This window comes from Pteropus medius, unplaced genomic scaffold (assembly GCF_902729225.1).
Source record: "Pteropus medius unplaced genomic scaffold, Ma_sr-lr_union100, whole genome shotgun sequence".
NCBI classification, from domain to species: Eukaryota; Metazoa; Chordata; class Mammalia; order Chiroptera; family Pteropodidae; genus Pteropus; species Pteropus medius.
The window spans coordinates 28,145,342-28,168,027 of record NW_024349519.1 but is presented as its reverse complement, the minus strand read 5'-3'; the positions used below and the strand labels follow the sequence as shown (position 1 = coordinate 28,168,027).

Below are 22,686 nucleotides of genomic sequence, written 5' to 3'. Positions count from 1 at the left end.
AAGCTCCGCAGAGACCTCCACCCTTTACCTCAGCTTGGGCACGAGTCTGCATTTATGGAGCTCCACCTGCATACAGCAGCCTCGAAGAAGCTGTTCCCATTTTACAGCGGAGAAAACTGAGACTCAGCAGCCACAGGATCTACAGGGCCCACAGTGAGTCAGTGATGGAGTTGGGATTCAAACTCCTTTTCATAACAACGGCAATAACAAAAATGACGACAGCTAACACTTATTAAGTGCTTACTGTGTTCTCAGCACTTGGTCCTCACGATCTCATTTTATCAACACCCGAGGGGTGGGTGGGAAATCACGTTTTACAGATGAGGAGCTCTTAGGGCTTTGGGGCTCCCCCAAGGCATGGGGAGCTGGGATTTGAACCTGTATCTGCCCGGAGTTTGTCTGCAGGCAACGGAGGAGCTCCTGTGCCTTTGAACTGGGGCCCGGTAGACCAAATGGGTCTGGGAGGCCTGAGCTTGCAAACACAGGAGGGATGAACTGTTTCTTTCTAGAGGGGTCCTGGGAGGCCCAAAGGCCTCCGCCACTAGGAGCCTCACTCTTTTCGGGTTCTCCTACGCTCAAATGGGTAACCCGTGAGCAGAAAGCGGATACAGAAGGGCGCGAAGAGCAAACGAGGTACTGGTGGCTGCAGAGAGGGGGCGCAGAACAAGCAGGACTGGCAGGACCCCGCAGCCCCGGGGGCCGCCGGGAGCCCCGCCCCATTGGCCCCGCCCACTCCCCGGGCGCCGACCTCGGCGATCACGTGACTGGCCCGGCGGCCGCTGGGGCCGGAGGGCGCGGCGCGCGGACGCGGTGGCCTTGCCAGGCGGGGCCGGAGCGGAGCAAGCCGGAGAGGGCCGCGCGCCAGGCTGGGGGCCCGTCGTGCCCGCCTCCTCCCCACCCTCCACGTTCTGCGTGGGGCGCAGGCGCGCTCCTCCCGCCGCCCCTAACTCAGCTCGGGGACCCCTGGCGGGCGGCGCGAGGACATGGCCAGCGACGCCGTGCAGGTAGGCGCACCTGCGTCCGCAGCCGCCCAGTGGCTGCCCGGGGCCCGGGACCCCCGTCCGCGCATTGCCGTGGCTCCCGAGACCGAGGCGGCCAGGGCAGGGGGTCTCCCCAGGGCCCGGGGCCCCCTCCTTGGGCCGGCATCTTGGAGCCAGCAGGGCCCCCTTCCCGGCAGGTGGAGGTACGCACGGAGGTAGCGGGGAGGTCCGGGATGCCCCCCGCCACACATCCAAGCTCCTCCCCTCCGAGAGAATTCGAGGGGCGCCGCTGAGGCGCGACTTTGGGTGTCTGAGGCTGGCTGTGCGTCCCGGTGCCTGTCGCCCCCGCCTTTTGTCCCCCCGCAGCGTCGGTTCCCATCAGGTGCCGCTTCCACCTGGGGCAGGTGCCTGGCACGATGCCTCGGTAGGGGAGGATGCCGCCCATGCCCTTCCCCCGCACAACAGAGAACTAGTGGCCCCCGCCTCTGGACTGAGCTTTACGAGGGTCCCGACGCCACCCAGATTGGCACCTGTTGACGGAAGTGTCCCAATCACCTCATTAGGTCTGGGGACGGGGGATCCCCACGGCTGCCCTCCAGGATGGCCAGGTGGAACCTGATCCCAGGTCAGGAGCGTCTAGGTCAACAGGCTGGGAATTCTCTCATACCTGGAATCCTACCTGGGCCTGGGTGACACTGTGGGGCACTCTCTCCCACACACACACATACACAGGCACAGGTGACTGGCACCAACCTGCCCAGCTAGGTTCTCCCTGTGCCACCTTGTGGACATCACAGTCCTGGACTCACTTTTCTCTATCTGTGACAAGCTGGGCCAGGGTGACTTCTGACTTTCTTTGGTTCAGTGACCAAAACCTGAGAAATGTCCTGTACCCTCTTAGTGCTTCACTATCCCTCCGTCTTCCTGTGGTGCTGTGTAACCAGGTTCTCGTCCCCTTCTGCACCTGCCCTCCATCCCCTCTGTGTCTCCCCTGTGTCCCCCGGTCCCCCACCCCAGTCTTGCTGATGGCCTGCCAGCCTTGCCGAGGAGCTGGGCGTATCTGGTGTTGCAGATCACACAAGGTCAGACCTTGGGGCTGGGGAGGGCCAGGGTCTTTTGTCTCTCCCTCTGGCCCTGGGAGGGTTTTGTAGGAGTCCCCTGGTGCATGCATGTGCTTGGCGTGTATCAGACATGGGCCGGATAGAAGCTGTGATTCCTGGAACGAGGCTGGACCGGTGCTCTGGTTTTCCTTCCCACCTCTTGCCCGCTTTCTCCCCTATTCTTGTTATTCCTTTCTCGTGGCTGCTTGGGCCTGCCATTCTGTCCCTCTGTCTGTCCCAACGTGTGCCTGTCTGTTCTGTGTCCGGCAAACGGATGTCCTGTCCAGATTCCGGAAACGCCCAAAGCATTGAAATCTCCGGACATGGGGGTCTAGGTCCCTGGCTGCTCTTGGAAGAGGGGAATTCTGGGAGGTTGGCCCTCTGGACCTGGAGTCTCCTGCTCCACCGTGAAAGGTGTGAGAACAGGGACTCTCCAAGGCTGGGCCAGTCCCCTGACTCATGGGTTCACTCTGCTGGCCCTTGGGTGACCCCTGCCCTCCGGGTAGGAGTGAGTCACCCCGGGGAGGAGAACCCAGGAGGCCTGGCCTTCCTCTCTCCCTGCTCTGCATATTCTTAGGCCTTAGCTGCTTGAGGTGTGGCCTAGGGCTCCTACTCCTCCTCTCTGCCTGGACCCCCATTCGAGCTGGCCCTGCTCCTGGCTGTACCCATGCTCTGCCTGTAGGGGATGTGGTGGGGCTGAGCAGTGGGTGGGGTCTGGTTGGGAGCTAGTAGTCTTAGATGACCCTGGGTTTAAATTCCAGCGCTGTCACTTCCTCACTGTGTGTTCTTGGCTGGGTGCCTTTTCCTCTCTGAGCCTTGGTTCTGCCATCAGAAGAATGGGACTAAGAGGGTGTTTGTGGTTGGGAGAGACGTAAAGTGGGCCAGCGCTTTGCAGGCAGAGCTGCTATGAAACCTTATTGGTGGTCATGGTCAGCAACCCAGGCTGTGAGTTTGTGTCCTTTAACTCAGGGTTTTTCAGCCTCAGCACTATTGACATTTGTGGCTGAATCATTCTTTGAGGTGGGGACTGTCCTGTGCACTGTAGGTTGTTGAGCAGCATCTTTGGTGTCAGCCCACTAGATGCCAGTAGCACCCCCTCCCCACCCCCAGTTGTGATAACCAAAAATGTTTCTGGATGTTGCCAAATGCCCCCAGAAGCGTGGGGAGGGGGCAAAATCCCCCACCTTTGAGAACTGCTTCTGTCACGTCTGAGCCTCAGTTCTCACCTAAGGAATAATAGTGGCAGCTGCTCAGGATTGAAGTGAGAGGTTGGTATGATTGTGGAAGCGAGGCTCTTGGCTTGAAGTAAACCTTCCCTGGGGGCAGCCGCCCTCAAGGTTGGCTGGGAGCCAAGGAAGACTTTCTTCATCTGTGAAATGGGTTCTCGCGGTGTGGGGAGAGCACCTGACAACCTATCCTGCACTAGGATTCTGGGTGCTCCTGTTTTAAATCCTAGTCCTGCCTCTTCCTGGCTGAGGGACCTTGGGGCAAGTTATATCACCGTCTGGGCCTCAAGTTTCACCATCTTGAATATGGGTGATAATAGCACTCACCTCGTGGACTTCATTAGTTGATCTGGGTACAGCTTGTAGTAACTGCTGTTATTATCACTAATCATACTTGAACTTTAGAAGACTGCTGGTTTGGAGGTACCTTCACTCCACCCCTCCAATGCTGTCTTCTCATGACGTGGGTCTCAGGGAGGTGCCCTTGGCCTGGCCAGGCCCTTTTGGCCTCTAAGCTGTGGTCAACAGCAGTGGGTACCCAGAGAGGAAGCCGGAAGTTGGGACGGCCTGCATCTGCAGGCAGAGGGCTGGCGCATGTAAACACTCCTGTGCATTTGCATACTGGTGTACACCCATGTTCTGTGCACAGACCTGTAGGTATGAGAGAGCATGCATCCCCGAGTCAGCCCAAGGAGCTTGGGGGAGCCTGCCTTTAAGTCCATTCAGACTGAGGCTGAGGGGAAAAGTCCCCAAGATGCCCCAGAGCCCTGGAGCTGGCCTGGCGCGGGGCTTGCTGGGAGCTAGCAGGAAAGAGGAAGTGGCGGGTGAGAGGCCCTGGCAGGGCTGAGGTTCAGGAAGAGGGCGGGGTCCTCAGCCGAGACCCAGGATGGCGGAGGCCGATACCCCTTTGGACCAGGAGTTGGAGGTGGGGTCCCTGGGGGGTGGAGGGCAGAAGAGGACCTCAAGTGACACAGGCCAGAGGCCCTGCCTTTCATAACCCTCCGTTTTGGGTAGAGGGGAAAAGATAGGTTGGAGTTTTCTGTTTGGAAGATGAAACTATTTGAGGCCCTATGGGGCTCCTCTGTCAGGCAGATAGAGGAGGAAGGAGATGGGGCTCTGCTCCTTAGGGTCCCGGTTGTAGAAGATGAGAAGAGAGAAGATGGGGCCTATCCCTGGGATCTCCTAGATTGAGGATACACCAGGAGAAAGATTGGGCCTGCCTCTGGGGACTCTTAGATCAGGGGTATAGCAGGGGAAAGATGACATCTGCCTTCTGCACCTACCAGTTTGAGGCACAGCAAAGAGGAGAAGTAGCCTGCTCTCAGGACTCCAACCCCATAGTTTTTTGGGGTAGCAGAGGCCTGTTCTTGATACTTGTTTGGGGAACAGCAGAGGGAAGATGGGCCCTGCGAGTCTAGGGGGATAGCTGAAAGGAGAAGAGGGTTTGTTTTCAGAACCTTGTCATTTGGGGGAGCAAGGGAAGAGAGACTAGGCCTATCCTTGGGATCCCCTAGTTTGGGAGGACAGTGGAAGGGAGATAGGGCCTATCCTAGAGGATGCCCTTAGTTTGGGAGTGGCACAGTGGTGGGGCAGTGGGGCCTGTCCTCCAAAATCCCACTATGTAAGAAACAGATGAAAGGCGACAACTGTACCTATAAGGTCCCTGAGTCAGAGGGAACAGGGAGAGGGCCTTGTCTTACCTCCCAGTTTGTGGGGTCAGAAGACATAGAGCAGGCCCTGTCTTGGGAGCCCCAGGCTGGGAGGAGACCAGGCCTGGATGGCCAAGTGTAGTCTGTACCCCATATCTTCCTGGCCCAACTGACCCTGCTCTGTCCCCTGCAGAGTGAGCCCCGCAGCTGGTCCCTGCTGGAGCAGCTGGGCCTGGCGGGTGCGGACCTGGCAGCTCCTGGGGTGCAGCAGCAGCTGGAGCTGGAGCGGGAGCGGCTTCGGCGAGAGATCCGCAAGGAGCTGAAACTGAAGGAGGGGGCCGAGAACCTGCGTCGGGCCACCACCGACCTGGGCCGCAGCCTCGGGCCTGTGGAGCTGCTGCTGCGCGGCTCCTCTCGCCGGCTGGATTTGCTCCACCAGCAGCTACAGGAACTGCATGCCCACGTGGTGCTGCCCGACCCTGTGGCCGCCACCCATGGTGAGCAGGGCCTTCCCTAGGGGAGGCGAGACTTCAGGGGTGCCACTGCCAGGGGCTCACCCCATCTACACTGATCCCCAGGGAGACACGCCTGGTCACAGCAGCCTCCAGCCTCACAATACAACCAGAGCAAACGTCAAAACCAACACCCAGAGAAAGGTGCATGGTCACACCAACACCCAGACAACATCCAGAGACTTACAGTGTCACACAAATACCCAAAGACATGCATAGTCACACTAACATTTGGGCAACACCAAAAGACCTATACAGTGTCACACCAGTACCCAAAGATATGCTTTGTCACACCAATACTCAGACAACACCAGTGGACCTACACAGTGTCACACCAATATCTAGACTCACGTAGTCACACCAATACTCAAATAACACCCGAGGTTCTAGACACTATCATGTAAATACCCAGAGACTCTCAGAGTCACCACAACACTCAGAGACTTCCATACTACCACCTAACACCCAGAGAAACACACACACAGTCACACCAATACACAGACAATACCCAGAGACTCTCACACATGGTCACACCAACCCCCACAGATTCACACACACATAGCTGCCCAGCTCTTTTAGACATACACTGTCCCATTAACAGCCAGAGACATATGCACAATGGGACAAAGCCTGAAGACTCAACACTGCTTACACCAACACCCACCCCTTCTATACACAGTCATATCAACAGCTAGAGACCCACACTGTCATGTTAACATTCTTGAGACAGTGGGGAGAGTTCAGCCAACAGCTAGGATCTCATATGATCACATCTATACCTAGAGTCACCCCTACAGTCACACCACTCTCCAGAGAGTTGCATAGAGCCAGGCCACCATCCAGACACATGAACATATGGCTGTATCCACACCTGGACACTCAGACACAGTTGTACCAGCGCCCGAAAGCTGAACAAAGTTGTGTCATCAGTGCATTGGAAACTCATGTATAGGGTTGCTTCAGCACCCAGAATCTCACATAGTCCTTCTAACACCTAGCATCTCACATAGTTACATGAGCACCTAGGGAGACACACCCCCACTTTGCCATGCCACCACCCTGTGGGTTACAGACATAACCACACCCATGGAATCCACACAGCTGTGTAAGGAGTTAGGGGCCTCTGTCCATAGTCCCACCAACACCAAGGACTCATGCACACCTGGACACTTACTCATGCCCATTCATCTAGTCCCACTTCAGCCCTGAGGGGGTGCCCTGAAAGGGGTTCCCTGCGAGGGGCAGGGTAGTTGGACCCTTGGCGCCCTGGCCTGGGGGCGGAATCTAGGCTGGGCAGAGAGCAGATCTCTCAGCTGGGCCAAACCTCCCTGGCAGATGGAGGTGAGGCCCTGCTGACTTTGTCCCACCCACCCTCTCCAGATGCCCCCAAGTCCCCCAGTGAGGGCGGCTCGGCCTGCTCAGCCACCAACCTGAGCCGCGTGGCTGGCTTGGAGAAGCAGCTGGCTATTGAGCTGAAGGTGAAGCAGGGGGCAGAAAACATGATCCAGACGTACAGCAATGGCAGCACCAAGGTGGGGGCACACGCAGGCACCCCCATGAGCAGGTCATGGGCAGGGGTTGTGGGGGGATGGGCTGATGGATGGCTGGGAGTCAGGACTGGGGTATGGGCAGCTCCTGGGGGCGTATGGGAAATGGGGTGAATGTGGATAATGTGAGACAGACACACAACACATAGCTGCCCCCTCCCAAGACTTGAGGGTGTCTATGGTCAGGGCAACTCATTGCTGGTGACATCTCTCTGACACAAGTCCACACAATCAGGTCAACACCTAGATCCATACTTGTCATCATCCTAACATCCAGAGACACACAAAGACAGCCCCCTGGTCATAATATCTGGAGACCCACAGAGTCATATTAATACTTGAAACACACACTTATAATGTGTAGAAACGCAGCGGCAACAACACTTAGAGACATGTGACATAGCCACCTCTAGACACATAAATACACATGTCATCATGTAACACCCAGGACATCCAGCACAAGCCAACATAACACCTAGACCCACAGATACACCATTAAATTCACACCCAGAGACAAGTTGTCACATAGACACACCCACTCCCCAGTCATAGCAGTGCTGGGGACGTAGCCACAGGTCTGTACCAACACCCTGAGATGCTCACGTGGACAATTACAGTCAGGCCTGCTGCTAGAGACACTTGCTCACACACGGTCGGGAAAGTGCCCACACTCGTGTGCACATACAAACACGACTATTACATGTTAGGACACAGAGCACATAGATTATTTTTTGTACTCATATAACATGCAGGAAACTCAAGTGTACAGCCCCATGAATTTTTACCTGTGTACATATCACCCCCATCAAAATCCAAAACATTTCCAATCACCCAGAAAGTTCCCTCCTGCCCTTCAGTCAGTACCCAAGCTTCCAACACCACAAGTTAGCTTTGCCTTGTTTAGAAAGGTAGCACAAGTAGATGGAAAAACTCACAACAATTTCTAGCACTTGTGCACACACGGGGTCCTGGGCTATGTGCCCAGTCATCACCATACCGTGTGAACTGCACACAAACATCTGGAACATTGCTTACAGCAGACCATCAACACACCACCCAGTCACCCTTGGAGACTCACCCTTGTGGCTACAGTCAGGGCTATACCTGCTCTGGGGACCGCCCACCAACAAGCACATTGTGCTGAAGCTGACGCGAGTACAGTGCCTGCTGGTTCCAGGCACAGCCCTGAGCTCTGCGTACAGATCGGCAACTTTGATCTTCCGTGGGGGTCGGCTCTCTTAGTACTGATCCTATTCCTGCACGTTGAGGAGACAGGCCCAGAGAGGTTGAGTGGCTTGCCCAAAGAAAGACACATAGCTGTGGCAGAGCCAAGATTCAAGCCCCACGGACTACATCGCCCGTCTGCGTCCGTGAACACACAGACACAAACACTGTCTGTCACATGTTTGCCCTGGTGTGGACATCAGGGCTAGTGGTCAGGCCCCAACTGGCCAGCCATTCCCTGATGGCCCATCTCTGCCTCCAGGACCGGAAGCTGCTACTGACGGCCCAGCAGATGCTACAGGACAGTAAGACCAAAATTGATATCATCCGCATGCAGCTACGCCGGGCGCTGCAGGCCTGCCAGCTGGAGAGCCAGGCAGCTCCAGATGAGGCCCAAGGTGAGCTGCTCGCCTTGCATTCTGCCTTGCAGAGCTCAGCCCCCAGCCCCATGAGGGGACCTTTTCTGGGGCAGGGAGGTGGGTACTGTAGCTTACTCCGTGACTGGAACCCATTCCCAACCCTCTCTGGGCCTCAGTTTCCCATTTTGTCCTACTTGAGGTTTGCGCTAGATTAGGTATTAGCAGACTACAGCCCACAGACCAAATCTGCTGCTGGCTTTTTTTTTCTAAATGTTTTATTGGCACACAGCCATGCCTATTCATTTATTATCATCTAAGGCTGATTTTACACTGGGACAGCAAAGCTAAGTAGTGGCAACAGAGCCTGTGTGCTCTGCAAAGCCAAAAATATTTACTTCCTGGCACTAAATAGAAAAAAATTGCAGACACCTGGACTAAGTGGTTGCCTTGTCATGTTGGCTTCTGTTGTGTAGAACCATGGGTGTCCCCAGCCTGTGTGTCTCTGTGTATGAAGGGCTGGGAGTGTCTCAACCTGATTGTCAACCTGAATTTGTGACAGGGTCTTGATATATTGTGTGCAGGTGTGACTATGTCTGTGCTACTGATGTGTTTCAGTATTAATGTGACATTGACTGTAGGGACCAGCAGCTGTGTGTGTGCCCTAGTAACTATGGTAGTTCGTATGTCACCTTGACAGATAGAGGTGTGTCAGCTGTTGGTGGCTGTTAGGCTCTTTGGGCTGCTATGATAGCACTAGGTGGCTTATAAACAATAGAAATTTATTGCTCACAGTTTTGGAGGCTGGAAGTCTAAGATCAAGGCATTGGCAGTTCCGGTGTCTAGTGAGGCCCACTTCCTAGTTCATAGACCACATCTTCTCACTGTGTCCTCATGTGGCGAAAGGGGTGAGGGAACTCTCTGGGATCTCTTTCATTAGGCCACTAATCCCATTCATGAGGGCTCCACCTTCATAATCTAATCACCTCCCAAAGATCCCACCTCCAGATACCCTCACACCGGGGGTTGGGTTTCAACATATGAATATTGAGGGGATGTAAACATTCAGACCATAGCAGTGAGGCTTGTAACTTGAATGACATGTGTGTCTTTGTGGGGAGGGCTGTCAGTATTACTGTTGACACGATTGTATTGTGAATACCCTTGTGGATTTCTCAGTTATGGTGTGTGATGGTATGATTACATCCATGTGCCTCTGAGTGATATCACGACCTTGGCGACAACATGACTTTGTCCCTGTAATGTGACAGTCTCAGCGATTGTCTGAGTGCCATGTGACAGCAGGCCTAGAAGCAGGAGTGTGACCATGTTTGTAAGATGACTTGCCTGTGAATATCAGGGTTCTTGTGACACTGTCTGTGTTGTTGGTGTCCGGGAGAGTGCCACACACCATGACTTTGTGACTGAGTGCCAAGCTCTGAGTCTGGGTCATTATACAGGACAGTGAGACTGTCCTTGGAATCTACAGCCATGAATAAGTGTGACTGTGACTTTGTGCCTCTGGGTGACAAGTTTCCTATACCTACCTGTGTGACAGTATGTCCTTGTGCCTTTCTTGTGCCATTGGGTAACTGGCTGTGTCTTGTGCCAGGCTATGGCTGTGTTCTTGTGACTTCACACTGGGCATGACAACCAGCCTATTTCCCTTTGACATTGGGTCCCCATGCCTGTGGGTATTAGTGACATCGCCCTGCCTGTGTGACGGTGCAATGATATTCCTTTGCCTGTCTCTATGCCTTATCCATGTGTCAGTGGGATTAAGTTCCTATGACTCTCCTTGGGCTGGAGTTAGAGTCCTGAGAGTCCCGCTCCAGGGAGACTGTTTCCCACAGGGTGTTTATGTCTTGTGATCATGTCCCTCTGCCTCTGTGACAATGTCCCTTTGCTGGGGAAATTGGGTTGTTTCTAGTCTTTCCCTCTTAGAGAGAAGGTTGTCATGAATAACCGTATACATATGTCAAGTGCAGAGGTGTTTCTGTGAGATACAGCCACTGAATTGGGATTGCTTGATCAAAGGGTAAATACATTTGTAATTTTAATAGATATGGCCAAACTGCCTCCATTGGAAGGCAACTTGTATTCCCATTAGCAATGAATAAAAGTTACTTTTTAAAAAAAGTGTCCTTGTGTTTGTGTGACTATATCCTTGTGGCTGTCCAGTTGTCCATGGTGTCCCTGTGATAGTCCCTGGGGGTGAAGTGGAACCCTGACAACTTGTTCGTCCCTAAGGCTGTGTTGACAGTGTGCCTGTGTGTATGACTGCTCCAGTGTGACAGCCTTTGTCCCTGGGGTCATTGCTATGGGTGCGAGTATTTGAATAAAAGAGGGCGGAAGTGTGGCGGTCTGCCTGCTGGTGACAGTGCGACTGTGTCACTGTAACTGCCCCTTGGGAGAAGCCTGATACATGTTGGTGGTGATACGTCTGTGGCCAGTGCCTGTTCTTGTGCCTGTTCTATCTGGACTGGATTAGTTAGACCTGGGTCCCAGGCTGGCCTCACTACCCGGTGTCCTGCACCCACAGGGAGTCCGGACCTGGGGGCGGTGGAGCTGCGCATTGAAGAGCTGCGGCATCACTTCCGAGTTGAGCACGCGGTGGCGGAGGGTGCCAAGAACGTGCTGCGTCTGCTTAGTGCCGCCAAGGCCCCTGACCGCAAGGCAGTCAGCGAGGTGAGGGTCGGAGCCTCAGAACGGGTGGCTTTGACCTTGGGCGGCCAAGGTGTAGAGTCGGGCCTCAGCATGGTCAGTGCCTCGGTGTGGCAGGGTCTAGTTTTCAGGGAGCTCTGGGGTAGGACCCCAGATGGTTTGGGTTTGGGGCCTCCGGTGAAAAGGAGCCCTTGGTAGGATTTAGTCCTGGAGGAGCCTGGGTCTGTGCTTGGAGGGGCCATCCCCACCCCCACCCCAGATCGGACCTGTCCCTCCACCTCAGGCCCAAGAAAAACTAACTGAGTCCAACCAGAAGCTGGGGCTCCTTCGGGAGGCGCTGGAGCGGCGGCTTGGGGAGCTGCCCGCTGACCACCCCAAGGGGCGGCTGCTGCGAGAGGAACTCGCTGCGGCCTCGTCCGCAGCCTTCAGTGCCCACCTGGCCGGGCCCTTCCCCGCCACGCACTACAGCACCCTGTGCAAGCCCTCACCGCTCACAGGTGGGTCCCGACATCTCCCAGCCTTAAGAACCCACAGTCCCCAACCTGGTTCTCCACTCTCCCTAACCCAGACTGCCATCCACTGTTCCCTTCCTTCACCCCAGCCCTCTAGCCCGGGCCCCATTTCCCCAGGCCAGATAGCCCCATACTCCCTGAACTTCTTGGCCCGTCTTGCCCTCTGATTCTGGACTCCTGCCCCCACCCCACCGTTCCCACTTTTCCACCCTCCTCACCTGGCCGTGTCTTTTTACTGCACTCGTAGTCCCCCAGACCCTCACTCTGAGAACCCTCAGCCCTGAACCTCTGACCCCAACCCCCTAGCCAGTCCCACTCTCCTTAGACCCCTCAGCTACTACATCACCAGACTAGCCCTACCATAGACCTCAGCCTTTGCCTCAGACCCTAGGTCAGCCCTCTGAATTCTGCTCTGCTCCTCCTTGCTTGGACCTTCATCCTACACTTCTATTCTGTCCTTAAACCTCAGCATCCAGAGCCCCTCCCCAGCCTGGTCCACTCCAGCCCGGTCCCCTCCCCCTTGTCCCATATTTCAAGTGATAGCTATCTCTGCACAGTTTCTGCTCCCACTTACAGTCCGTCACAGCTCCCACTTGTATGTGGGCTGCTGCTTTACATGTCCACTTCACCCCCAGCCCCTTCCCCTTGGCCTGCTCCAAATGTGGTCCCCCCTGAGTCAGACCCTTCCTTAGGGACTCTGGAGGTACGTGTGGTGGGCTGCAAGGACCTTCCAGAGACAATCCCCTGGAACCCCTCACCCTTGGCGGGGGGGCCTGGGACCCCCGACAGCCGTACTGCCTTCCTGAGCCGCCCAGCCCGTGGCCTTTATAGCCGAAGCGGAAGCCTCAGTGGCCGGAGCAGCCTCAAAGCAGAAGCTGAGAATGCGAGTGAGTGGGTATTGAGGGTCTGGAGGGATGAGGTGGGGTTGGGGGTCCTGGGATGCCCAACACTTGTAACACTCTAAAAAACTAGTACATCACACCCATTAGGAAGGATACTAATGAAACAAAACAACAGGTGTTAGGGAGGATATGGAGAAATTGGAATCCTTGTGCACTGAGAACATAAAATGGTGCAGCTGCTATGAAAAACAGCATGACAGGTCCTTAAAAAATTAAACATGGAATTACCATGTGACCCAGCAATCCCATTTCTGAATATATACCCAAAAGAGTTGAAAGAGATATTTGCACACCTATGTTCATAGCAGTATAACTCACAGTAGCCAACAGCGGAAGCAATCTAAGTGTCCGTTGATGGATGAATGGCTAAAAGCATGTGGTATAACCATAGAATGGAATCTTATTCAGCCTTAAAAACGAAGGCAATTCTAACACATGCCACAACATGGGTGAACTTGAGCACATTGTGCAAAGTGAAATAAGCCAGTCACAAAAATACTAATGCTGTCTACTACGGCCATGCCACCCTGAACAAGCCCGATCCCGTTTGATCTCGGAAGCTAAGCAGGGTCGATCCTGATTCGTACTTGGATGGGAGACTACCTAGGAAGCCCAGGCAGGCACGTTAAAACAAAATATCAATACTCAGGTTTATCTCACTTAGCATCTAGAGTAGTCCAGTTCATGAAGGTGAAAAGGATGGTAGTTCCCAGTAACTAGGGGAGGAAGATGGGAAATTAATGTTTCATGGGGACAGAGTTTCAGTTTGGGCACATGGAAGGAGTTCTGGACATGGACGATGGTGGTGACACAACAGTCTGAATGGACTTATCATGTAGCTGTACACTTAAAAAATGATAATGGTGGTAAATTTTATGTTCTGTAAACTTTACCACACTTCAAAAAAAACTAATATATATGTACAAAAAAGTATGTATTAAAGAAGAATAACAGCAGGGTGAACACCCATGTTGCCACCACCCAGTTCAGGAAATAGAACTCCCTGGAAGCCCCCCAGGTCTCCTCCTCAGTTCCAGCCCCTTCCTCTGTCCTAGAAGTAGCTACTCTTCTGACTTCCATGGTTATCATTTTTTTACTTTTCTGTGTAGTTTTAGCACCCATGTGTGTATCTCAAAACAGTGTAGTTTAATTTTGCCTGGTGTTTGAACTTCATACACGTGGAATCATACAGAATATATTCATGGCAGTGGTTTCTTTGATTTAACATTGTGAGACGGATCCACATAATTCTGTGAAACTATAGTTCATTCATTCATTTTTACTCCTGTTTAATAGTCCATTGTCTTAAAATGAGCCATATCAAATTGCTGCCTTTTGTTTTTCTTAGGTACAAAATAGTTGAATATCAGCAATTTCATGGTTCAGCTAGTAAGACTATATTACGGATTGCATATTCTGTTAGTGGACAGTGAGCCGTTTCTACTTTGGGGCCATTTTATAAAGCGTTATATTTATGAATCTCCCGATGTACACATGCATGCATTTTTCTAGGGTAAATACTTAGTAGTATGTTGCTGAAACTTGCTTACAGAATCAAAGTGAATTTGGATTCCTACCTTGTGTTATACACAAAAATCAACCACAAGGCCTTAATGCGAAAGGCAGAACCATAAAGCTTTGTCAAGATAGCATAGCAGAATATTATGATAGAAAAGGAGAGGATTTCTTTAGTAAGATATAATAGATATTCCCTCAGCCCCAGCATTTCCTGACTTCCACCCCCACCCCCATTTACAGGTGAGGTTAGCACTGTGCTCAAGCTGGATAACACAGTGGTGGGGCAGACATCCTGGAAGCCATGTGGCCTCAACGCCTGGGACCAGAGCTTTACCTTGGAGCTGGAGAGGGTGAGCAAGGTTGGGGGATGATGGAGCACAGAGAAGGGGGATTCTGGGTCTTGGGTGCCACAAGTGATGGTCATCTTCCTCTCTCAAGGCGCGGGAACTGGAATTGGCTGTGTTCTGGCGGGACCAGCGGGGCCTGTGTGCCCTCAAATTCCTGAAGTTGGAGGATTTCTTGGACAACGAGAGGCATGAGGTCCAGCTGGACATGGAACCCCAGGGCTGCCTGGTGGCCGAGGTACAGCCCGACCTGACCCTGAGAAAATGCTTCATGCAACTCCTGCTCCCAGTTTTCTAGAAAGGGAAGATATCTTTTCTGTTGATCCCAGAACCTTCATAGAAAAGTACTCATAATTGGTCATATCAGTGACATGATTTAAGCTGAGACTGGTTTTGTTCTGTCGCAAGAATTAAAAATTAAAATCACAAAATTTTGTCAAGCCAGAAAAGAAAAACAAAACTTGGCAACATGCCATGGCACTGGTAACATGCACTGCCGGAGGCACACTGAGTACAGAGAAATTCCTTCTGCAATGGCGTTAGGGTTCAAAGCAGAGTACCCCACTGTCAACATTATAGACATTGGGGACCAGAGCATTCTCAGTTGCAGGGCCATCCTGTGCGCTGTTGGGTATTGAGCAGCATCCCTGGGCTCCACCCCCAGGATGCCAGTAGCTCCACTGCCAGTCGTACAGCCAAAAATGTCTCCAGACTTTGCCAGTGCCCCCTGGTTGAGAGCTCCTAGTTTAGGTAACATTCCTAGCTGACCCCTTGTAGTATGAGCCAAGCCTTGTCCTATGTACTTTGCTGACATTAACTCGTTAATCCCCCAATGCACAGCTGACAGAAGAGGAAACCGAGATGCAGCGAAGGACGGTCACCGGCCCCTTCATTTAGCCTAAATTATCCTAAAAAATTTTTTAAATTTGCCTCTAACATATCCATATGCCCTGTTTTATGTAATGTATCTCCCCGTATCCATATCCCCATGTGGAAATTCTTACATGATCTCATAATCCAGGACCATTGAAGGGAAGGAAGGAGAGAGAGAAGGGTCGACTTCAGTGGCAGTGCAGTGAAATTGTTCTGTTAGGAACTGTCCAAAACCAGGCCAGACATGGTGGTAGGTGGCTCTGAGGGCAAATTCTGAAGCTTTCAAGGTTTATTAGAGCATTTGATTTTGTTTTATGTCTCCTAAAAATGCCATCCAGTAGAACTTTCTGCAGTTCCGTTGTCGATGAGCTGACAATAATTGCGTTCTATTGTAGAAGGAAATGTTTTAGGTTGGCATTATCCAGTATAGTAGCCGCTAGTGTGATGGGGGAACTGAAGTGTTAATGTTACTTAAATTTTACTTCATTTAAATAGCCGCATGTGGCTGGTTTCAACCATATCGGATGCACATGAAGTGACACAATTCTGTGACTTTAGCACCTTCTAGATGTGTTGGAGTTGGGAGAATTTAGCTAGACCAGTGGTTGCCCCACCTGGGTGGGCACTAGCATTACCTGGAGGGCTTATTAAAACATAAACCAGGACTAGGAAGGAAAGAAGGGGACACTCACCAGACTTGGTGGACTGAAAGGAGGGCCCAGAGGGCTCTTCTGGGGGGAGCTGTCCAAGTCAGCCCCGAGATTCAGCTTCTCCACGGATATGTCCACCCCCCCACACCCCACCCTCGTTACCGATTCACTGAGTCTAGGTGCGGGGCCCGAGGATCTGCATTTCTAACTCGTTCCCAGGTAATGCTGATCCGCCGTTCTGGGATCACCGTCGGGAATCAGGATACGAGATGATGTAGGGCCTGTTTGCTAGCGTTGAATGTGCATATTGTATCAGACCCCCTCCCCACCCTCAGAAGATGACCTAAGTGCTTTCTTCTCATCTTCCTGAAATGGCATTTCAGGAGGGGGCCCTGCCAAGCGATGGATTGGTTTTATGACCCCTTATTACGTGCAGTGCCACAGTGATCAGAACCCCTGAAACATGTGTGTGCACACTTGTGCTCCTAAGGGCCTGCCCACTTGGCAGTGGGTAAGGGTGCTCACCCGTCGGCTCTTCTCCCCAGGTCACCTTCCGCAACCCTGTCATTGAGAGGATACCCCGGCTCCGACGGCAGAAGAAAATCTTCTCCAAGCAGCAAGGTGAGCATGTGGGTTGGGGCAGGGGAGAGGCCAGGGGTCTTGGTGTCACCAGGGTGAGCCAGGGTGACACTGCTGCTGTCCCCAGGGAAGGCATTCCAGCGTGCTAGGCAGATGAACATTGACGTTGCCACCTGGGTGCGGCTGATTCGAAGGCTCATCCCTAGTGCCATGGCCACGGGCACCTTCAGCCCCGGGGCTTCTGGACCCGAGGCCCGGTCCACAGGGTAAGGAGGGTAGACTCTGCGGGTCCCGGCTGTCTCGATTGCTTCCCAGGGTGCTAGGTCCCAAGCACACCCTCTTTTTTTGTGCTGCAGCGACATATCCGTGGAGAAGCTGAATCTCGGGGCTGACTTGGACAGCTCCCCCCAGAAGAGCCCTCTGGGCCCTCCTTTCAGTCCACCAAGTCTGGTGAGTGTCCCCTTCTTTCCTTCCCAGTCCTGGCTAGGCAGCATCAGGGGGCCTCCTTCCCAGCTCCAGGCCCAGAGACCACCAAGAGCTTCCCGGGGTCACACAGCATGCCTCTGGCAGAACCAAGTCCTATTCTTTATCTTGGATAAAAACATGAGCTGGAGCGTCAAACCTTCTAGTTCCCCATCTTGCTCTGCCGCCTCCTAGCTGTGTGACCCACGCCTAACCGCTTCACCTCTGTGCTCAGTGCCTGTAAGTTGCTCAGTGCCACAAGTCGATGATATAAATTAAGATAGTGGTTTTCTCTGTGCAGAGGAGGAAGGGTTGGTTATTGGTAGGAGGAGGACAGAGGGAGCCAGCAAGGTGATGGGACTGTTCCACATCCTAATCTAGGTCAAAGGTTAGCACTTTTTTCTGTAAAGGGCAATATAATCAATATTTTTTACTTTGAAGGCTAGACAGTCCCAGTCATAACTAGTGGACACTGCTGTTGTAGAAAGCAGCCACACGCAATGCTTATGTCCTTGAATGGGTGTGGCTGTTTCTGGGGAAACTTTACTGATAGACATTGAAGTTTCAATGTCATTTCATTTCCATAGATCAGGAAAAAAAAATTTTTTTTAAATTCCTATCCTTTTAAAAACATAAAGACCATTCTTAGCTTGCAGACCATACAAAAAACAGCATTTACCTACCCCTGGTCTAGGCATTGGGGACCTGGGTGGACACATATGTGACAGCTGGTCCCTTCGCCCACCTCACTGAACGAATTTTGTATCTCGTTTTTTTAAAAATGAAAATATATCCTTCCTGGCTTGAATTAAATAAGCTACCTCATTGTATGAGATGAAGTTGGCCAAAAAACAAAAAGAGAAGAAATCCAAAAGCTTGATAACACTGATGGCTGGGGAGGATGCAGAAAAACAGGCAGCTAGTGGGAAGTGTGCTAGTCGCTACATGCCCTTGGGAGGGCCTAGCTGGCTGAGATAAAAACGGACACTACCTTGACCCAGAACTTCCACTTCTGGACATCTTCACACACATGCACAACCAGGATGTTCACTGAGGCAGCTTTGTGGGGGCAAGAGTGGAAATAACCTCAGGGTCCATTTATAGGAACCAGTGCTAAATAAATGACAAGATGGACTAGTATGCAGCTATGAAAAATGAAACCAGTCTCATCTGCTGATGTAGAATGATTTCCAAGACAGATTGTCCAGTGGGAGAGGCAAGATTGGAATATTGTCAATAGTGGATACAGGAAAAACAGAGCCTGTACTGGCAGTTTTGCTCGTGTGGGTATAAAACATGTCTAGGAAGGTACCCGAGAAAACATTAAACAGTGGCTGGCTCTGGAGAGGGCAGCTGGGGCAGGAAATATTTCAGCCTGTTTGCATGGATTGAATTTTTAGAACTGCTTCTATAGTGAAGAATAATGGACCAGTAGGTAATTTTTTCCTATGAAATACTAATTTTGGTTCTTTTTAGTTACATATACATGTTGTATAAAAGTGATTCCAAAGGACTAATACCAATCAAGAGAATAAGTAGGTAAATGAGAAAATATGTATTCAGTATGAAATGTGCTGGAGAGAAAAAATAAAACAGAAGGAGGATGGGGAGTGTGGATATTGGGGGGGTTCTGTTATTTAATAGAGTGGTCAGCTGACCACCTGCAAAGGTGACATTTGAGTAAAGGCCTGAAGGAGGTGAGGGAGTAGCTGTGTGGTGGTGTCAGGAAAAGATAGTTCTGAAAAGATCCAGGCTGCAGGAACAGTCCGTGCAAAGGTCCTGGGGTGGAAACATGCCTGCTGTGTTCAGGGTAGTGAGAGGAACTTGTGGCTGGAAGGGAGTGAACGAGGGGGTGAGTGGGAGAGGTGAGGTCAAAGAGGTGATGGGAGCCTTGGTGGCTATGATGGCTATGGGGTGCCTCTGACTTCCCTCACTCTGACCCGCTCTCTCCACTACAGAGTTCCCCAATCCAGGACACAGCCACCACACCTGTGCTGCCTTCAGAGCCCCAGGAAACCCCAGGGCCCTCTCTGTGCAGGTGACTCCCCTCCCCTGCCCACCACCCGCCACCCCGAGCACTGTCCCCGTCCCCACCAGTGTCCTTTCTCCACAGCCCTCTCAGGAAGTCACCCCTGACCCTTGAGGATTTCAAATTCCTGGCGGTGCTGGGCCGGGGTCACTTTGGGAAGGTGAGGTGGGGGGCAAGGGGTCGGAGGGCTGGAAGTCTGCATCCCTGGGTCCCTGGGCTGGCTGCTAAGGCCACTCCTGCCTACTGGGGTTCCAGGTGCTGCTCTCCGAATTCCAGCCCAGCGGCGAGCTGTTCGCCATCAAGGCTCTGAAGAAAGGGGACATTGTGGCCCGAGACGAGGTGGAGAGGTGGGGATCCTGCTCAGGCCCTCTGAGAACCTGTCTCCTGGAAAATGGGAAACAGCAGTCCCTTCTCATATTCATTAAGCTAGTTTTTAAGATAATAGTAATAACTCTTAGTAAACACCGTTCTGCTGATGGTACAGAGATGGTGAGCAGCTTGCCTGAGTTCATGCAGCCAGTGAGTGGGAGGTCCTGGATTTAAACTTAGGAACTCGGGCTCTGAAACCTGTGATCTTAATGGCGCCATTGTACTGCCTCTGCTTTGGGGTCAGGGCTTTGGGTTCAAATCCCACCTCTGCCACAGACATACTTATACTTATAGAGAGCCTGGGGAGGCCCTTCCGAAACTCAGCCTCCCCGTCTATAAAAGGGAAGTAATAATGCCTTCCTTGCAGGTTTGTTGGGTGGCTTGGTAGAGACACTGAGATTGTCCCCAATCTTCCTGACATCCTTTTTTAAATCAGGAACCCAACTCAGACAGGCCTAAGCAAATAGAAGAATTTATTGCTCTGGATCAGAAAAGTCCAGAGGTGTCCTTCAGGCATGGCTGTATCCAGGTGCTCAGATGACATTTCCTCAGTTCTGCTTTCTTGTGTGTGGGCTTTGCTTCCAGTCTTGCCTCCCTGACCAGCAGTATAGTTCTTGTCCACCAGCTTTAACCCTTCTTTAATAATTCCAGCAGAAGTCCTGAGATTGAGCCCTGTTGGCTTGGCTTTCTCATTCCTGAACCATTTCCTGGCCAGGGAAATGGAGTGCTCCAGTCAACCCATCCCTGCCAGTTCTCTTTAGAGAAGTTGGGGGATCGTTAATGGGATGATGGATTCTAGGTGCCTGTTTAGCAGATGAGGCTGCTGAGGTTCAGAGGTATTAAGCAATTTGCCCAAGGTCTCACAGCCATGCGAGGCCCTCAACAAATATCTGATGATTGAGGACTTGGAATGTGGGAGTTGGCAGTAGGGATCTCCTGTGCTCCTGACCCCTGCCCCCCATCCTGCCTAGCCTGATGTGTGAGAAGCGGATCTTGGCGGCGGTGACTAGTGCGGGACACCCCTTCCTGGTGAACCTGTTTGGCTGTTTCCAGACGCCAGAGCACGTGTGCTTTGTGATGGAGTACTCGGCTGGTGGGGACCTGATGCTGCATATCCACAGTGACGTCTTCTCTGAGCCCCGTGCTGTGTGAGCCCAGGCACCCCCGACTCCCTGCACTGATTCCTCAGCCCCCTTTCTGCTCCTCCATGGCAGGCCCTTCTTCACCCCAGCTCCTGGAGTTTGGGCTTCGGGGAGGCAGTTGGGCTTTTGAGAATGTGGCAGCCAGGTTTATATGGTCTTCCTTGTGGCGAGACCCGCCTGCCTCACACCAGCCTCTCTCTGCAGCTTCTATTCAGCCTGTGTGGTGCTGGGGTTGCAGTTTCTCCATGAACACAAGATTGTCTACAGGTGTGTGTGTGTGTGTGTGTGTGTGTGTATGCGTGTGCATGCATGTGCTCATGCATGCATGCTCTGCCCACTAGGGGGCCCTCAGGCTTCAGGCAGGCCCCATCCCCACTCATCCCTCTTTACATCCCCAACCCCTCACAGGGACCTGAAGTTGGACAATTTACTCCTGGACACCGAGGGCTATGTCAAGATCGCAGACTTTGGCCTCTGCAAGGAGGGTGAGGGGCAGGGCCAAGATCTAGGGCTGGCCTCTGGGGATTAGACAGAGAGGGGGAAGGAATGGAGTCCCTACCCAGGTTATCTCACCCTCCCACCCTTGACCCTGGGACAGGGCTGGCTGGACCACTCTGTGTTGGGCTGGGCTACAACTGGGGACACTCCCGTCAATAACCACATGGCTCTGCTGCCCCAGGGATGGGCTATGGTGACCGGACCAGCACATTCTGCGGAACCCCGGAGTTCCTGGCCCCTGAGGTGCTGACAGACACATCGTACACGCGGGCGGTGGACTGGTGGGGACTGGGCGTGCTGCTCTATGAGATGCTGGTTGGCGAGGTGAGGCCCAGGGCTGCCCGCACTTTACCTGTCCCTGGGACGGCACTGGAACCTGTATGCCCAGGGGTGGGATCAGAATCTTCCTCCACCACATGTGTGATCAGGGGCAGGTTGTTTCGCATCCCTGGCCTCAGCTTCTGAATCTTTAAAATAGCGTATTTACCCTCTGATGTGAAGGTATGGGTGGGGCTGGGTCTGATGTGGCCAGAGGAGTGGCCTGATTTGCCCCGTTCTCCCTGTCCCCAGTCCCCGTTCCCAGGGGATGATGAGGAAGAAGTGTTTGACAGCATCGTCAATGATGAGGTTCGCTACCCCCGCTTCCTGTCAGCTGAAGCCATTGGCATCATGCGCAGGGTGAGGACCGTCCAAGCTGAGGTGGGCTTCAGGAGGGACTCTGGGACCCAGAAAGGGAAACTGACACAGTGCTCCCCTTCCCCAGCTGCTGCGGAGGAATCCAGAGCGGAGGCTGGGGTCTAGTGAGAGGGATGCAGAGGATGTGAAGAAACAGCCCTTCTTCAGGGTGAGGATTCCTCTCAAGGGCCTGGCCATCTTCCCCTAAGACCTCGTTGCATCACCTGCAACATTGTCACCCACTTTTCTTCTCTCTCTTGCACCCGCACTGACCCTTCTACACTTACATCTACTCCAGGCTGACCTGATGGGGACCACTGCCCTGCGTATGAGCCCAAGCTCGCTGCCCCGCCCCAGACCACCAGGGTCCCCCACGCTCACCTTGTGATGCTTCCTGCGCTCCCGTTCCCTTCACTTTGCCCCTCTATCTTGTGACTAATTAGGCTGATCCCCACAGACCCAGGGCTGGATGGGGCGCAGGGGTCTAGCCCCTCCTGTGGTCTGTGCTCCAGCCCCCCACACTGACCTTACTCCCTTTCTCCATGCAGACCCTGGGCTGGGATGCCCTGCTGGCCCGTCGGCTGCCGCCGCCCTTCGTGCCCACACTGTCGGGCCGTACTGATGTCAGCAATTTCGACGAAGAGTTCACCGGGGAGGCCCCCACGCTGAGCCCCCCTCGCGATGCGCGGCCTCTCAGTGCCACGGAGCAGGCGGCCTTCCGGGATTTCGACTTCGTGGCCAGGGGCTGCTAGCCCTCTCTCCGGCCCCTCCCCTGACCCAGCTGTTAGTTTTTTAAAAGGCCTTTGGGGTTTGACCCCTCCATGCATCCCCGGCTCTTCTTGTGTGCATTAATGGGGGTGGGAGGTGTGTGATTG

At 53.1% G+C, this 22,686-nt stretch overlaps 1 protein-coding gene across 2 annotated transcripts; it reads left to right on the top strand.

Annotated features, from left to right (window-relative positions):
* The first annotated feature begins 763 nt into the window (after positions 1-763).
* PKN1 (protein kinase N1) lies at positions 764-22,637 on the top strand. Of its 2 annotated transcripts, none has more exons than XM_039882703.1 (22): positions 764-1,004; positions 5,149-5,452; positions 6,848-6,999; positions 8,501-8,636; positions 11,137-11,282; positions 11,542-11,755; positions 12,463-12,657; positions 14,431-14,540; positions 14,629-14,772; positions 16,603-16,678; positions 16,764-16,902; positions 16,993-17,086; positions 19,057-19,136; positions 19,212-19,287; positions 19,383-19,474; positions 20,468-20,644; positions 20,843-20,905; positions 21,047-21,123; positions 21,318-21,460; positions 21,707-21,814; positions 21,900-21,980; positions 22,360-22,637. In XM_039882703.1, the coding sequence occupies exons 1-22, from the start codon at positions 984-986 to the stop codon at positions 22,561-22,563; spliced, it is 2,832 nt and encodes a 943-aa protein (XP_039738637.1). In that variant the 5' UTR covers positions 764-983; the 3' UTR covers positions 22,564-22,637. The 2 variants fall into 2 exon arrangements, with proteins under 2 accessions (XP_039738637.1, XP_039738636.1); XM_039882702.1 differs by lacking the exon at positions 764-1,004 and adding an exon at positions 4,167-4,231.
* The last annotated feature ends 49 nt before the right edge of the window (positions 22,638-22,686 follow it).